Raw genomic sequence first — 17,182 nt, forward strand, 5'->3', positions numbered from 1 at the left:
CCACTTACTGTTTCTCTGAGCCATTCACTGTTTTCACCACAATGGAGAAGTTAATCAGAAGCATGCAGCAGAAATGAATGCAATGTGTAATGAATGGTGGGGCCTTACTGCAAAACTGCTCACCACAACAAGCAGGAGGTGTTTCTGCAGAGAAGCCAATGGTCCAGGCTGGGCATCTGAACCATGACCACCAAGGGCAAGGCATGCTGCTTGTTGCTGTCTTCCTTTGATCCAAAGTCCTGGCGGCACAGAAAAGACCTCGTGCAGTAGCCAGGATTGGGGAAGGAACATTGTGGAGTGAGCCTCCTGACAGGACATTGATGTTTCTGTACCCTGGAATGGCTTGGACACCACCAAGTTGATGAAAGGCACCATGACTGTACTCCAGCATGAAGGAGAATCGGTGATGGGGTTGCTCATACTGCAGTATGTGTCAAAGCACTGTATTTCTGGTGCCTGAACACAGAGTGTATGGTGTTTTTCTTCTTGTAAAGAAGGACACAATGTTTGTCTAAAAATAATGTCCAAATTCAGCCCAGATTGAATTCCTCCAGAATATAGCTTTTGGCCAGACTACTCTGAATTGGACAACAGCATCTGGAAAAGCCTCTGTGTCCCTTGACTGCTAGAGAAAAAGCTGTGCTTGATCTTGGCACATATCCCAGCTCTCTTCAAGGTGCAGAATGATTCTCTCCTTTTTGACCTCGTTGCTGTTGGACTTTACTCCATCCAGAGTTTATTGCAACAAACTGAAAGCAGCTGGCAGCTGAGTTCAGTACTTGCAGGAATAAGATGGTTGATTCCTTTTCCAGAAAGGCACAGAAGTGGGGCGTTGTCCAGGCAAGCACATCCTACAAAAGGTATGAAGCAGAGCAGATTTCATCAGCTTCAGCTCATAGAGACTGCCCTTCCTAGGAGGAAAAACATCATTCTGCACCACAAATATCTGCATTTTTTCTGTAGGTTAGGAGACCTGTCTGCCATGGACCCAAGCAGGCTGGCGCAGGAACTTCAAATAGCAACAGGCCACCCCATTTACTCTTTCAGGGAACTCAGTTCCACCAGTTTGAAACACTGGAGTTAGTCATCATTACCTTATTAGCCCACTCCTCCATGATGTAGCATGTGAGTACATTTCTAGCTACCACTGTGGTGCCTCATGGCATTTATCCCATTGGAAGGCAAAGGAGCAGCACTAGCTCCAAAGCTGCAAGTGTGGGTAGAAATGCCTCCTCCATCCGTGTGTGGTGAAGCCAGCTGCTGTGCTCTGAAGCTGGCCCTTGCCTTGGCCAGAGGGAGGTGAATCCTCCAGTTCATTTGTGGGGCACAGGAAGGGCAGATCCAGCCCCTTTGCAAACAGACATGAGCAGGGTGCCCATTTTCCAGCATGGCTCTGCCAGTGCTGGAGACAGATGGGTCAAGAGACTCTGCAGTTGACTCCGTACTGCTGAGATTTGCCCAGTTTCTCACCCACCTCCTGCCTGTGTCCTGAGAAGTGTGAAAATCTGATTTCCTGAATGTTTCCCAGCTGGCTCCCAGCCCGAGGGGGTGAATCACAGTGCCACTGTCCTGCCGCCAGCTGCCCTCAGCTGATCACTCCTTGCTAACATGTAAAGTCTGTGAAGCAGGATGGCTCCTTCAGTCTGCCTCCTAACATCCTTCAGACTCTGGCCTGGTGTAGTCCCTGCCCTGCTGCTGACCTGCTCAGGAAACCTGCAGAGGACAATCCAAGGCCCCTGGGTACTCCAAATTACACAGGCTTTTCACTGCATGCTAGGGAGTGTTGACTCACACAGGTTGCGTACCTACACCTAAATAAATTGAAGAACCTTCTTCACATCAAAAAGATCACCCGTTTCATCTGACATGGCCTCCCCTTCATCACCCCCAGCCACTATTTGCTCCTGGATCTGTGTATCCACTTAGATACACAGGCTTTCAATTGTGTGGGGCTTTTTAAGTTAAATTTGAATTCGAGAAAGAACGAAATGAGCTCCAAGTACCAGAATGTGATAGCTCTGGAATATTATGCAGCATTAATCTCAGCAGTGAGTGGGAGCAAGACACTGAGGGATGCACAGCCTGAGAAAACCAGGGAGGCTCAGTAAGTAGCAGGAGCAGATAAAAGCAGACAGCTTGGAAGATTTTTTTGGAAGAGAAATATCAGTGTAAAGAAGGCAGACAGGAGAGAGACAACCCAGGCCACTTCCAGGGCAGACCTTTCAGTGAGTGCCAGCAGTTCTGTGCTGCTGGATGTGGAATTGTTTTATGAGTTCCTCTAATCTCCAGGCTCTTGGAAAACTATTGTCTGGTGCCCGATCTAACAGGAAGTACAACTGCTCAAAACAGGGAGCACATCCAAGAAGAAAAACGAAAAGCAAAACATTAAATTCAGAGGTTAGCTTTTCCTATTTTTAGCTTTTCTGCAAGTTATCTGGAATGCATGCAACTTATTTTGGAAGATTTAGGAAGCAGAGTGTGTTGCCAGTTCTTGCAGTAGAAAAACCCAAATGTACTGCATCTCTTGTGACAGATGATGAGCTGCAAAAGATACTTCAACAGGCAAGGTCGTTAAGGGACGCTGGTTTTAGATGGCTGCATTAAAGATTTGTCTAGTGAAAGCTCCCTAATGTTAAAGAGAGACACAGAGAGTGGGACAGGGACCCAACACATGGTTCTGCAGATGGGGGTCACAGGTTGTGTAGCTCTCAGAAATTACCAAATTGGGCCACAGCTGTGTAGGTGTTTTGCATTTCCAAACTCTCCCATAAGAGGGAGGTTGCACTGTGTGCTTTGCAAAGGTCCCCACACATCTGGTGGGGGTTTGGCAGCAGGACTCTGAGGGTTTGCCCACGTTACAGGCAGCCAGTTAAAGCATTGCCCAGGACCAGCTCCTTTCCTGACCCCACTGAGCACTGCTCTGGCCTCACCCACCAAAGAGCTGCAGCCTGAGCTGCTCAGACAGCAATGCTGAAGCTTTCACTGAGCTCCCACTTTCATTTGACATCTGGCATCCTTGAAGGAGAATAGTGATTTAACCCCAGCTTGTGGCTGTCTTGAATCCCTTTTCTCTGACTTATTGCACAGATACAGAGAACTCCGTTCTGCTTTCCTGTGAACCACTGTGGCTTGCTGACTCCCGCTGGGTTGCTCGTGATGAATACACAAAGCTCTCCCTCACCAAACACAGCTATTCCTGGTGCACACAGGCTCCCTCTTCCTCACAGCTCCAGTTACTGCCAAGGCTTGTAAGCTCCCCAGTACATCAGGAACTGGGCTGAGGTGACTTTCCCTCCTGCAAGCTCTGGGACCATCAGGACCCTAGAGGTAAAGGCACTCCAGGAGATCAAAACAAAGAGATTTGTGTTGTGTTCATCCAGGAGGTTATTGTCTGCAATACTCAGGTACTAACTGCTGATGAGACCATATATATGTAACACGTTTTGTTCTTAATCATATAAACAAGTATTTTCCTGGCAGGCAAAATGTGATTACAATTCAGTGAGCTCCCCCCTCCCCCTGGCAGTGAGCATTCCCACTGAGCCAGTGCAGACAGCCACCAGCCACGGCCATGATCTGAGCCATAGGCTGAGCAATGGATTCTGCAAAGGAACATGCAGACCTGTGGGAAGGACTGTTTTCCTTGGAAGGGCTGCAGAGCTCCTTGCTCAGAGGACCCCGCTGCATTATTTCAGCAAGGAAAAGGCACTGCTGCCCCACAATGGACAAAAGGGATGGAATGCCCCGAGGCCTCCCAGCAGGCTCCCAAATGGAGAGAGGACAGCCTGAAAAAGAGGCAGCAATGTCTCTGCTGATCCTGTCTGTACTCTCCTGGAACGCCTTCATTGTGTGCATAGGGGCTACTGCTGATCACTGTGGGGCCAGAAGGAGTTACTCAGCCCTTCACACAGACCTTGAGTATGGGGTGCTTCTTTTCCTGTTATTCCCATCCTCCAGTGATGCAGAAGAGTGTGGCATCTGCATGTGAGGGCATGCAGAAAGGCTGCTTCCAGCAGCATGCCTGCCAATGCCTGTGGGCTTTCTATGATGTACAGGAGGAATTGTTTTCCAGCCTAGGGGGATGGAAACCACCTACCTTCCTTCCTTCCTTCCTTCCTTCCTTCCTTCCTTCCTTCCTTCCTTCCTTCCTTCCTTCCTTCCTTCCTTCCTCCCTCCCCCTCCCCCACCTGTGGATGCTCCTGTGTACTCTTGCTGGTCCCTTGGCTGATCTCAGCCAGTCAACTAGTCCAAGCCCATATCCCAGGTGGATGCTAATTTATTCAGGAGGGCTTGCTCCTTTGGCAGATGTTCTGCATTTCACTGCTTTGGATACTCAGCTGTCAGCAGAGAGTGGAACATGCTGTTGAGGGCCTCCTGCAATGACAGACCTTGCAGGAAGCTGTTTGAAATGCTGGCCAGGGATGGTAATGCATCTCAGCACATGCTGTGCCAGTGAGAAGCTCCATTGCAGGCCTATGGAATCTCACTCTGTTTATTAGGCAGGCTGGTTGCTCTGATCTCCACTCAGAGACACTTTTCCCGACCAAGCTAGATGGAGAGTTCACAGTGTGCCAGGTGTGGCATACTTGCACCCTACAGGGCTAATGAAATTTAAGCTTTTTTTCTAGAAGGTGGCTTCATTCACTTCTTGCATGTTCCTTGTTCAGTGATTCCAGGTAATCCTCTCTCCACAGCCAGCGAGCACATGGAGAAATTATCATGGATATTGTGCATTAGCTCCCTCAGGTAGTCATCCATGGATATTCAAATGTAGTTAAAGGGGCTTGTTGGTGTCTTCCATCTTATCCTATAAAGCTTCTAGTCAGAGCCATGAAAACTGTAAATATGGAGCACAAAAAGGCCCAAGTGCTCTGCTAATAGCAGTGGAACAGGACTTTGTGTGTGTGCAAGGAACAGTTGATATAGCTGAAGTACCATATTTGTAATTTTTAAAAATTTCCTCAGGCTTGCTGCCTTGTGTTTCACCATGTGGTGGAGGCCTGTGATATTGGAGTAAACAGTGCTAAGCCACCTGGAGCATGTATGTTGTCAGTATATAAATCTGAACAGTGGTGGCATCTCATGGGTGAAGACTTTCTCGGTCCTGCTACTCTCAGGAGCTCTGGCCATAGTGCCATGCCATGTCACAACTGGAATCATTGTGGTGGATCATTCTTTCAAGCTGCTCCAGACTTGAGCACATCTGAAACTATCAGAAGACAGTTACTGGAGCCATCATAACATGGCCTTCACACGGTTGTTCAACACAGCCAGTGTTGCTGGGGCTTTCAGCTAAGACCTGGGCAATAGCTGAGCTGTTTATTCTTGCCTGAGATTCTATTCATTTATTGGTATTTAATTCCTCAGGTCTAGCTGGTGGATGGGCTTTGCTGTGTCCCACTGATTTCTGTAGGATGCTGTTTATTGTGCTTCTAAAGATTCAGCTTCAGATATCAAGCTTGTATTTCCAAGGCAGCAGTCAGCCAGCAGCCAAGCCCTGCCAACCAAGAAGGACACAGATGTGTCTTGCAGAACATTATTCAAGGATAAGTGTATGTACAGAGTGACACCCAGAGCAGTCTTTCACAACAGCAGGGTCAGCTCACATTAAGCAGTGCCTTGCTGCAGGTACCCCCTGTGGGACAGCTTTGCCCTGCATCCCTCTGCAGCTCTGGTGGTGGAGAAGGTGCCCAATCTCCAGCATTTGCAGCAGCAAAAGCACTGCAAGAGCTCTGTGGCTAAGGGATGGCCTCAGCACAGCTCTGGCTGCAAAAGCTGCGTGTCTCTGACACAGTGATCCCTGCAGAGCAGTGACAGGCACAAGTTGTCACCGGCTGTGGCTACCAGTGGGTTGCAGCCCTTCAGCAGCTTGTCTGCCTCTGGCTGGGAGCAGTGAGCTGCTCGTGGTGAGTGAGGTGGCTCAGCCTGGCAGGTGCCTCCCTTTGGGGGCACAGCCAAGCATTTGCTGCTATTTCCACGCTGACGTGATAGATGAGGGTTACTATTGTTCACATCCAAACATCAACTTATGGAACCTCTCAAGTCTGTCAGCCTGTGGATTTGTTTCTTGCATGCAGTGAAATTCAGTGCCACTTCCACACCCTGCCCAAGGTTTAGGATTTAGTTAACAAATTTTCATCTCTCCTCAATGGTAATTTGCAGGCATCAGTGGCACCCAGCTGAATCCACCAGGAAAACCCTAAATGTAGGTTACTATTCATGAGAGCAACCTGCACTTCCAGGAGGTTATCAGGCTTGAAGTACTAAAAATCACTGAGCACCTCCTGGTCAGTAGGGGAGTTTGTGTGTCCAATAAACCAAGCACCACACAGAGCTGGTGATGCTCACATTGGGTCTCTTAGACACTTGGTTCCTGTCCTGAAAACTTCAGCACTATTTTGCTGCAGTCCCCTCAGGCTTGGTGTGCAAATGTGCCCAGGTCATGCCAGCTAAGCTACAACAGCCCAAAAATTACAGCCTCCACCCAGTTGATAAGATAGTTCAGAAGGTCTTGTTATGTCTTATCTGGGCTGGGAGTGTTTTAACTTACAGCTCCCTCAGCACAAAGACAGGCACTCAATCAGCAGGGTAAGGAGGGGAGCTGGGGAGAAAACATCCCCCTGTTGAAGCTATCCTGCAAAGAGGAAGGTGGATTTCCAAGAGCTACATGGCAGATGGAGTAAGGCCCTTGCCAGAGCCTAAGGAGTGAGGCTGGGCAAGCCCAGGGTTCCTGACTTGCAGAATGCATAGACTTTTTTCTTTTTCTAAGTCAGTCACAAAGATAAAGCTCAAACACTCACAGTCACTGGTACCACACCAAAATTTCTGTGAACTGCTTAAAATCAGGAATTTTACCAAATGAGGAAAACTGGAAATTTTGGGTCCCACCCCCCCCCCCGTTATAACTCTGATGCTGGCTCAAGCAAAGCTTATTGCAAAACCAGGCTGAACCTGAATACTGCAGCTCTGGCCACAGTGCCATACCATGTAATTTTTCCTGCCTCTCTTCTTGCAAGCTATTTATACCAGCCCTGCTTCATGTAGGCTGCAGCTGTCGCTGTGCCTGAGCGTCTCAAGGCGAGTGAGCTGCTCTGAGAGGATGCTTTCCTCCAGGAATCAGGGCACAGGAGCTGCTGGAGTGTTTTGTTCAGCCTGTCCCAGGGAAATTGAGGGCAGAGAGCAGGATGGAGGCAGCTTCTGTCAGGGATCCACAGATCCTGCACAGAAAGGAGGCTGAAGCATCAGAACATGAGAAGAGCATCAATATCAACATACTGGGAAGGAAAATGTAGCTAAGGCTGAATTGCCAATGACACAGAATATCATTCCCAGTGAAAATCCTGTTTAGAAATGTCTGTGAAGGTAGGATGCTGACAGAGCTGTCTCACAGGCACAGCCAGACTGATGGGACAGTCCCTCCTCTGTGCCAGAGCCCTGCGTTAACACTGGCCTAATTTGGGCCTGTGGCAAGAGAATGATTCAAAAACTGCAACCCACTATACACAGCCCTGAATGTTTGGTGGTGATAATGGCCAAGAATTACAACTTAAGTCCATTTTGGGGCCAGGAAAGGAAATAGTTGTGCAATAGCATCACTTCCCATTCAAATCCTCTACAGAGAGGGAATCAAGGTCTGATAAGAATCCTAGTCAATAAACACAGGGTGATGCTGATAGGCTCTGAGGTATGTTGGCCATGAGAGCTGTTTTGAGTCTTCTCAGTTGTGACCTCTATGATCTGTGCCTCCTCTCCTCTGGCCTCTTTGGCAAGGCTGGGAGCTATGAGTCTAGGCTACTGTTAGACACCAATTTACAAATTCTCATAGTTCATTTGTAAGCTACACTGAGCAAAGTCCACATTATTTCTGAACAAGAAATATCCACATAAGCATGTAGTATACTATTATCATACAGATTATTAGCATCACAGTTGTAATGAATGCATTTTAACTTTCCTGAGCATCTCTAATATCACCCAGTCTATTTTTCAAACTGTAATGTAACAAGAGACATCATTAGCATAATACATCAGGCTACACTCACAGCAAAGGCATCTCTGCTGGGAACAGAAACCTCCCATGCTCTTTCCTCTTGTGTTTCTTAGGGCAAGTGTATTGCTCTGTGGCCAGGCTGGGAAAACTACTTTCCATGTGGGTGAGACCCAGCTGGGAACTGCCACTCTACTTCAGCCTTTGTTTTGATGAAAACATTGAGGGAAACAATAGTGCAGGTTCTCAACAGGCATAATCCAACCCATCTAGCTGCTATCTATTTCTGAAATGGGCTCACATTGCCTCCCCACTTCCCCTGCCTCCTCTGCAGTGAGAAAACCCAAAAAGTAAAGGCCATGAGCACAGTGAGCTGGCCTGGCTTGCTCTGTAGCCTCACACTAACCAGACATAACAGGAGCAGAGCAAACACAGGGACAAGGTCTCCTGTTCAACAGCAGCTGCTTGGTTTGGGTCAGGCATGAGATGGAGTTGCACCATAACCTGGCATCCAAAACACATTTTGATTAACCCTTGCTCTTGCTGAGGCTCAGCTTTGTAGTACACAGCCCTCCACATGAAGCCCCTAACCTAAAACAAGCAAAGAAGAACATGCCAGGGTTCTCTGATGAGCACAAGAGGGAAGCTGCACAAAGGTTTGTCTGCATCTGCTCCTGGGCCCTCCTGGGGGGTTTCCATAAGCCAGAGGAGCTTGTGCCCACTACTTTTAGTTTTTGGCTGTGTGTGGCTGACTCAGCACACACCATGAAACAATTGCCTCCAAACCAGTGTAATGTGATTTACTGTTCCACGTGGTGCGGCAGCCCATGCACCCCTGTGAGGGGAGGCAGGGTGGTGGCCAGGAGCACCTGTCCTAGAAATGGGGCTTCCTGCAGGCTGGCCACCAGCATGGGCAACCCCTGCAGAACTGGGGCAATGGGATCACCAAGTGCAACTTACTCCTGAAGGACACCTCTGGGAAGAAGTGATTTTAGCCTAAGAGCGTGCAGGTCCTGTGTAGGTCCTGCGTCAATGAAGGCACTTGCTGGGCCCTTTGGGCACAGGACCTGCCCTGAAGGTTGCAGAGTTCTCATTCCTGCTCACACGAGTTAGCTGTCCTAAAAGATTGCAGTATTAAAAAGAAGAAAGGCAAAAAAAAATTTTTGAAGGGACCCTCAAAAAAAAAAATCAGTCAGAAGACTGCTGTTTTACTTCAAATAAAGAGCTATTTTTACAAGACAGTCAAAAGGAAAGCAACTTGGCATGTTTTATGGCCTCTGTTGCCCCCTCCAGTCCTACATTAGTAGTTGGTGCTGTTTGGAAAACAATAATCTTAGGAAAGCCTGCACGAATAATAACTGTCTCAGGCTCGTCATTTGATATACATCTGACACAAACTGGAAGTGAAAATTGGGGTCAGAATTTCCTTTTCTGGAACAACCCAAAGCCTGTTTGTAGAGGAGACATCTTTACAGGAGCTAAAGTGAACTTGCAGAGGAACTCCCTCCCAAAACTCTGCCATAGGTGTAAGATGCACCTGAGGCACGGCTCTCTGTAACTGTGAGCATACCCATTCATGTGTGTAGAAAAAGCATCCACTTAAAAATTGGTAATCAAGTCCATTTTTCTCTTTGGGAGCCAACCCAGGGACTCACAGGCTGATCAGATGTTTATTCCTCAGCTGTACCCACCAGAGGGACTTCCAGCTTTAGTCTCCTCACAGAGGAGGGAGCTCAGCATAGAAACAAACAGGAAAACTAACCCTGCATGCTTTTGAAGCCATGTCACTGTGGTAATAACCAAGAAATTTCCTTATTTGTCTGTTGATTAATTTTTTCAAGCCAGATAGGGTGCCTTCAGTAATTGCATACTGAGGACTGTCACATCCTTGGAAAGGCAATTCTAGAGCCAGAGAGGGAGCCAAGAGCCAGTCATGCTACTCCCAGTGAGGATAGGGGGAACAGGTTAGAGAGATTTATACCTGGATGAAACAGGCAAGGGTCATCTCTCCTACAGAGATCCCTGCCTCATGTGAGGACACAAAGGAAAAGAATTCAGCACAGCAATGACACATTTCATCAACCCCTTAATGTCTAAAATAGGTTTTTACACTCAGTCCCTCCAAGGAAGTTTTCTAAGTGAAGGCATATTTAGAAAGGCCAAAGTGCTTTCCCTCCTGCCTGCAGAGCTGTGTGCTCCTGCACTACTTTAGGGACACCTGGCCGTGCTGCACTCCGGGAATGCAGAGTGCCAGGGCAGTGGCACTTGGTGCTCGTCTGTCCCATGACTGGGATGGAGCAGGAGCCAGCCAGAGCAGTTACATCTTTTCAAAGGACTTAGAAATGAATAGGTGCAGTTTTTTCTCTTCGAAATAGTAACTTGAGGGACAATACACCTGGGCTAAAAAGGTGCTTTAAATTGAGAACTGGAAAGGCCGGGTGACCAAGGTGTGGTGACAAACCAGTATAACAGTACCGTGCAATGGGGAAGAGCAAAATCTGACCAACACTCACCCCACACACATTCCTCTTTCCAAAAAAGCATTCTGATTTTCCTTAGGTTTAACTTCATTGTCCCATTTCTTTGAGCCTGCTTTGCAAGCCAATTTCACACAACCAGCAATGACAGCCACACAGGACAAAAGCTGAACATTCTTTGTCTTTCCTGTTGTCCATGTGTAGAATCCTTACCAGCTAGTCTTTGTGATAATGTGGATGCATGTGGAGTGTAACACAGTCCAGCCCAGACCATCAGTGAGATCAGAAAAGGTAGTTTGGAAGTGATGAGGTCAAATAGATGAAATGAAGTGTACTTGCTCAAAGCATATTTTAGCATATAAGCTTTTTAACTTGATGCTAGAGGAGAGAAACTATGATTGTGAGAAAAATATTGTTACAACTCACAACTGAACAAAGAATTAGCAAGTAAATCTGGAACTCCAATATATCCAAGTTTCTGCTATCATTCCACAGTAGAAGAGTCTACTCAAGAAAAAACAGATTTTCAAAGAAATTAAAGCAATTTTAAAAATAGCTTTGATGTTTAAAATGCATATAATTAATGACAAACGTTTTCCAAGATAGAGTTGGATTAGTTCTGCTTGGATTGTTTCTCTTGTTCCTGTGATTCTCTATCAATCATGAAAGCAAAAGTAGAAATGAAATAAATTGTGGAGTAAAAATGGTTATCTGCACCAAAATTAGAGATGAACTTTTACCAATTACTTGAATGATGAATTTTCTTATTGCAGGCACTGCAGAGTCAGGCCTTTTATCAAGTGCAACAGAGATTGCTGCTACACTTTAGCATATGCTTAGTAAAACAAATGTTAATCATTTTGAGTAGCTCAAGCACACTGCAGAATAAGGGGAGTCTCCTCTGCAACCTACTATTCCTGTCTTTAAGAAGACAGGAATTTCAGAGAAGTGTATGTAATCCCTGAAAGGCTGGAGATCTGAGGCTTCCGCAACTTGCGCCTACATTGATACAAGTGCTCCACAATGCACTTTAATAACCATTTTATTTTACTTGGCTCCCACCCAAAGGTTAGAAAACCTTGAGACAAGGGAGCAAGGGGTTGGCATGGTTTTCAGCCCCTGACTTACCTCACTGATCATTTGAACAGCTCTTATTCCTACCATAGGCTGGGGGAGCAAGAGCACACACAGACTGTGCATCCACATGGAGATTTTGCCAGCCACAAAGTCCAGGAGCAGCCCTCATGAGGATGACACCAACCCACAGGCACCAAGGGAACACTTCCCCAGGACTGGCTGGGCACATGGGCATTGTTTTCTTCACTCCAGTGACTGAAAAGCTATGGTGGTCTGAGAGCAGATTGCAAAAGGCAGATCTCTCTGTATAGTAGCTAAAACAGATATAAAAATATCTTGGACTTCTTACTTGATTTTAAAAAAAAGAATGCAGCTGTAAAACCTAGGAACTTGTTGTTTTAACTTGAAAATTATGTTTAAACAAGCAATGCTGTTTAATTCATATGCTGTAAGGATTTCCACTTCTGCCTGAAAATTCCTAAATGTACAGCCTTACAGAGATAATCCATTTTTAAAAATAGGTAGCTGAGGCTATTCCCAAGAGGTAGAAGCTTGTGGATTTACAGTGAAACTGATTCCAGTGCAAGAAAAAGGAAACAGATATTCAGGTTCACCTGACATGCACAACACCAGTGACAACTTCTCCACTAATAAAAGACACGACACAATTAGATTGCTAACCTTTCCACATTGGGAGCTTATCAAAAGAGGCCAGGACTTGAAATGGAATGAGAAGAATCTAAACTGAATTCTGTTACAGAATTCTCCTATTCTCTACTTTTGTCTGAAGCTCTGTTGAAAAAGACCACCTGCCTCAGATCTAGGTGCAAATTGCCTCGATAGAAAAGCTTTGATATTATAGTAAAAGGTGAGTCAATACTGTGAAGGAGCACTCCTGTGAAAGGTATCACAAGTTAACTAATGGAATTGGGACAGGAAAAGCACTCAGGAGGAACTGAATTAAGCAAATAAAGGTTTTTGGACTATTTTTTGCTATCATATAATGGGTGCCAAAAGACAGCAGGGCCAGAACACAAATTACGAACTGGGACTAGAAAACAGAACAGTTGGCAAATAGAAAAGAGAAAAAGAAAGCCAAGGACAGTAGGAAGAAAAAATGCCAAACGGACTTTAAATGGGAAAACAAAACTGATGTTTTTCGCAGTGAGCAAGATGACACAATTTCTACTGCCTTTAAAATAGATTTGAAAACACTACCTATTACAGGGTTTTGGTCCATTTTACAGAGAACATATGGTCAAAATACCAAGCAGATACAATTTCAAAGTAGCCTCAGCCTAAGAGGCATTTGAAATGCTAGGGGGAAAACTGAAGAGCTCCCCACGTTTAAGTCTTCTGCCATTTGAAGATGCTCACTGGGAACCCACACTGCCACAGCAAGGATCCTCCATGTGTTTTATTTATATATATATATATATATATATATATATATATATATATATACATTTGCTGTTATTTTCCTGAATCATCTGCTATCCTGTGCTAAGCACTTTAAAACCACTTATGACAAATCAGCCAAGTATCAGGGAGCACCCAGTCTAATGGGGAACCTGGAATTCTTCCCAGGCTCCAAATGTGTCCGACGCTGTAAATGAGTGGACACTGCTACCCCAGCTCACGCACCCTGAAGAGTCAATGCAGCAATGACTCTTCTCACACCTCCCAGAGAATCTCTGGCAAGTATCTGTCTACTAAACCAGCCAACTTTTCTTTCAAGGGACACAAAGAGCAGGAGATGTTGAGAAAGAACTATGAGGACGGTAAAGAACCTCAAAGAATATTTTATAAATATTTAACACGCTTTTCCCAAGCACTACCAAGGTGTATGTAAATGTCCATGTATTATGTAGAGGCAGTGTAATCTGGCTTCATCAAGAGCTGGAGTGGAAGGAATAAAAAAGGGCTTGTGAAGATTTAAGGAAAACTGAAATCTAAGATAACAGTACCATTGGCAAAGAGTATAGCAGCTTCTTTTCTCTAGATTGGCCTCAGAATATTTAATTTTGGTGTTGTTCATCTTCAAGGCCAGCCAGCCACCTCATAAAAATGCAATCATAAGCCATCTATTTCCCCCAGATTCTTAACCAAGACACAGGAAAGGTTCCATTTAAAAATCATTTTATTATTAACATAATCTTCCCATTAAGCCAAGTCTGGGTTCATGTATAAGGAATGTCGGTAAATATTCCATTTGAGGCTTCTTTTTACATATTTCCATTGATAAATAAACTCTGAATTCACATAAAAAAGTTAAACTTAAATAACTAATATATTTTTTTTAACAGGCATACATTGGTAAAATATAAATATTCTTGTACTCAGCCTTTGCTCTAGATAACAGTTAGCCACACATCACAGTTATTAACAACTAAAAACAAGAACTCAACTGATTTTCTGGCCTGGACTAAAATAGAGATGGAAAGAGAAAATTCACATTTTGACTTTGGGCCAAAAGAGGTTGAGAGGCAGGAAGAGAACAGTTTTATTAACAGCCTTGTTAAAAATAGTCTGCTTTGCCACTGAATCTTAACTTATTCTACAATTGGTAGTTGATTCCATTATAATTTTATGTAACACTCAAGTTTCACTAACAAAATATGGCACATCATCCATGAACAATATAACGATGTTTTAAAACTACCAGGGCAAAACTGCAGGCAATAAGAGTGATTTGGCTCTGGCTCACCACTCTGTCCTCTCAGCCTGACATCAACATATGGTGGCACCTCCCTGCTTTGGCCACTTTCCCACAAAAGAGTGGAGTTTGTTACCTGTAGCTCTGAAGGTTCTCCAACTAACCAGTTACCAGGCAGTCTCACACAGTGGGTTTGCTCACCCAGAAGTCAAGACCAAAAATCTGTTGATGGAGATGCCCTCTCACAGGACTCTGGGGATGATGGTGAAAGGGACCACGGGGCTGCTGGCCTCGAGCTCCAGCGCCGTCAGGAAGCATTCGGTGGCGGCATCGTCATTGCCTTGGGCCTGCAGCACCTCTCCCAGGCTGTTCCAGACCTCGTGGGCTGTGGAGTTCACCTGGACAGCATCTCTGAGAATCTTCTCTGCCAAGCTATAGCGCCCAAGCTGGTGAAGGATCAGAGCCTGCAAGAAAACAAAGGGAAAATGGCTGAGAATGGCCGGTAGGGCTTTCCTGAAGCTCAAACAAGGTCACTGCAGTGAAATAAGGGTAGGCAGCTCTTGGGCTCAAAGTGTTACACTATGTAATTTTTATTTATTTTTTAAATTTAAGAAATTACCTGATGCAGGACTGGAGCAAGCTACTCCACACCAACAAAGTCAAGTGGCTTTGGACAAGAAACAAAGACTAAATAACAAAAACTCCACCTATTTGCCAAGAAGCAGGAAGTACCTGGGCTTTTGAGCAAGCTCCTGTTATCTGAAGTCCTAAGATGTGTGCCCTGAAGTTTTCACACCCTTCCTGTGCATCTCAGCACCCAGCTCATGCCCTATAACATCTGAGACCATACACAGCACCAGCAGCAGTCGGGGATAGCTGTAACAAGACTGAGTTCAGCTCAATGGGCAACAACCATGGTGTTCGATTTAATCTGTGGAGCAGGAACAGGGACTGATATTGCCCCAGTAATGCACAAAACACCAGCAGGCACAGAACCTCCTCATGAGCCCACTTGTTACAGATCCTCTATCTTCCTCTGTGAGATGTGATCCAATTCAACACTACACAATCCAGGGCATGTCCAAACCCACTAGGATATGGGCTGAATGAGGCCATGGAAATCTCCATCCCTCACATTCAGCTATGTTACTGTGCCAGAAAAGTCATGGAATGACCCAGTAAGAGAGCTTTATTTTGGGATTATAATAATCCTAACAATATTATGCATTTTTACATTGTGATTCTGTATTGCAAAACACATATGGAGTACAAATCTTTGTTTTGCAGAGGGGTGTCCCAATTACATGCTTACAGAGGCCTTGTGCCTTCTGCCCTCCCAGCCCCCACTCCTTGGACCACAATTTCTTTTATCTCTCTGTACATCTGTCCCTCAAATCCTTATTAACCTAAGCACCGCTGATTAGAAAGTACTGACATTCTATGCAGCCCCTGAATTATCCACCATACATTTCTGGAATTGTGCCCACCTGGCTGAATTTCAGCTGGGGAAGACTGTTAACTCCATCCTACAGAACAACTGAGCACACCCTGCTCTATAGAAGAACATAAAGAGTGCTGTACAGTATTGGCAAGTGAATAAATAAATGCAATGCAGGCTCATTTCTATCAGCCTGCAGATGTTCTCACATAAAGGTGCTAGAGGGCTTTTCTGGGTTTGGATGACTTCTGAGCTGACAATTGAGTCAGCATTTTCAGAGAAAGTGAACAGTACTTCCAATACAAAACCCGGATAACTCTCAGGGTCAGAGCTTTTTTACCCTGCAGTGAAGTGATTGGCAGTGACTGGTAGGTATCAGATGTGAAACTACAAAAAAATGAAGCAAGAAGATGGAATACACAAAGCCGGTGTTGCTGCAATGCACCTAACCTCAATAAAATTTAATTGTTCTTATTTTTCAAGATAAGAAAATTTTCACAAGCCTTGCTTTTTTTGGTGTGCAGATACCTATATTTAATAGTAATTAAACATGTGAATTACTTGAATACTGCTAATATCTTTTTTTCTTAAATATGCCAGGCCATTTTCCCTGCCTGCTAAGGATAGAAGCTGTTCTTTTCCAGACCACAGAAAAACCAAATTTTGCAGATATAAGCCTGTTCATAAGAAGAGACACATATTACATCACAACTGCCCTATTGTGTACGGCAAAAAGGATAGCTGAGATTTTCCAGGTGATAGAACTAGAGCAAATACTGGCAGTTTGCCTGCTTTTATACTTTCCTAAGAATACAAGCATTAGTGTTGAAATTAGCATTTATAGCAATAGTGAAGGAACCATTCTTGCATGGGCAATGAGGCTGCATGCTGTTCCCTCATGTTTTGGGGACACAGCTTTCTCCGGGGAGTGCCTCCTGAAAGTCAGCCTTTCACTGGTGCCTCAGCCTGGGATGAGATGAAGACTCCTGCCTCAGGTGGTAGCCCTGGGACAACAAGCTTTGCTTCCAAAGAACCAACAGAAAATTACACTTGTTTCATGCAGAGCATTGAAAGGATAGTGACATTTGATCACTGTAGCTGTGGGCTGAACTCAAATAAGTGATCTAGAGAAAGAACACAAAACACCCTCTGATTCATGAACTCTCTCAGAATGATGGTCAGATGTCATGCACTGTAAGTGTCAGTTTGTAAATCCCTTTCCCAGATGACTTCATTACAATTCTGAGGCACAGAACATTTCAAATTGTTTGCAGTCCTTGCCTGACTGTGCTCTATTAAGCATTACACACCACAGGCAGAAGGAGCAGGCATGTCTATCACACAGCAATATCCTTTGGTGACCTCACACCAACACTCATCCAAGAAAACCAACTTCAGTTTACCAGCTGTCAGCATACAATTGCTTTCTGCATTAACTCTTCAGGAAAAAACCTGATCCACTAAAACCAACAACAACAACAAAACCCACCAAATTAACCTACCCTCCCCAAACCAAAATTCCTCTAAGATTTTCCAGAAATTATCAA

The 17,182-nt window shown here is 45.1% G+C and overlaps 1 protein-coding gene across 3 annotated transcripts in view; it reads right to left on the minus strand.

The window, feature by feature from the left end:
• Window positions 1–13,663: 13,663 nt before the first annotated feature.
• Window positions 13,664–17,182, minus strand: part of TTC7B (tetratricopeptide repeat domain 7B) — a 118,143-nt gene continuing 114,624 nt past the window's right edge. For all 3 annotated transcript variants that reach the window (XM_030950556.1, XM_030950558.1, XM_030950557.1), the window contains one exon: window positions 13,664–14,661. In XM_030950556.1, coding sequence (XP_030806416.1) covers window positions 14,440–14,661 — 222 coding nt within the window. In that variant the 3' untranslated portion in view covers window positions 13,664–14,439. The remainder of the gene's footprint in view (window positions 14,662–17,182) is intronic.

Source organism: Camarhynchus parvulus, chromosome 5 (genome assembly GCF_901933205.1).
Source record: "Camarhynchus parvulus chromosome 5, STF_HiC, whole genome shotgun sequence".
Classification (NCBI taxonomy): Eukaryota; Metazoa; Chordata; class Aves; order Passeriformes; family Thraupidae; genus Camarhynchus; species Camarhynchus parvulus.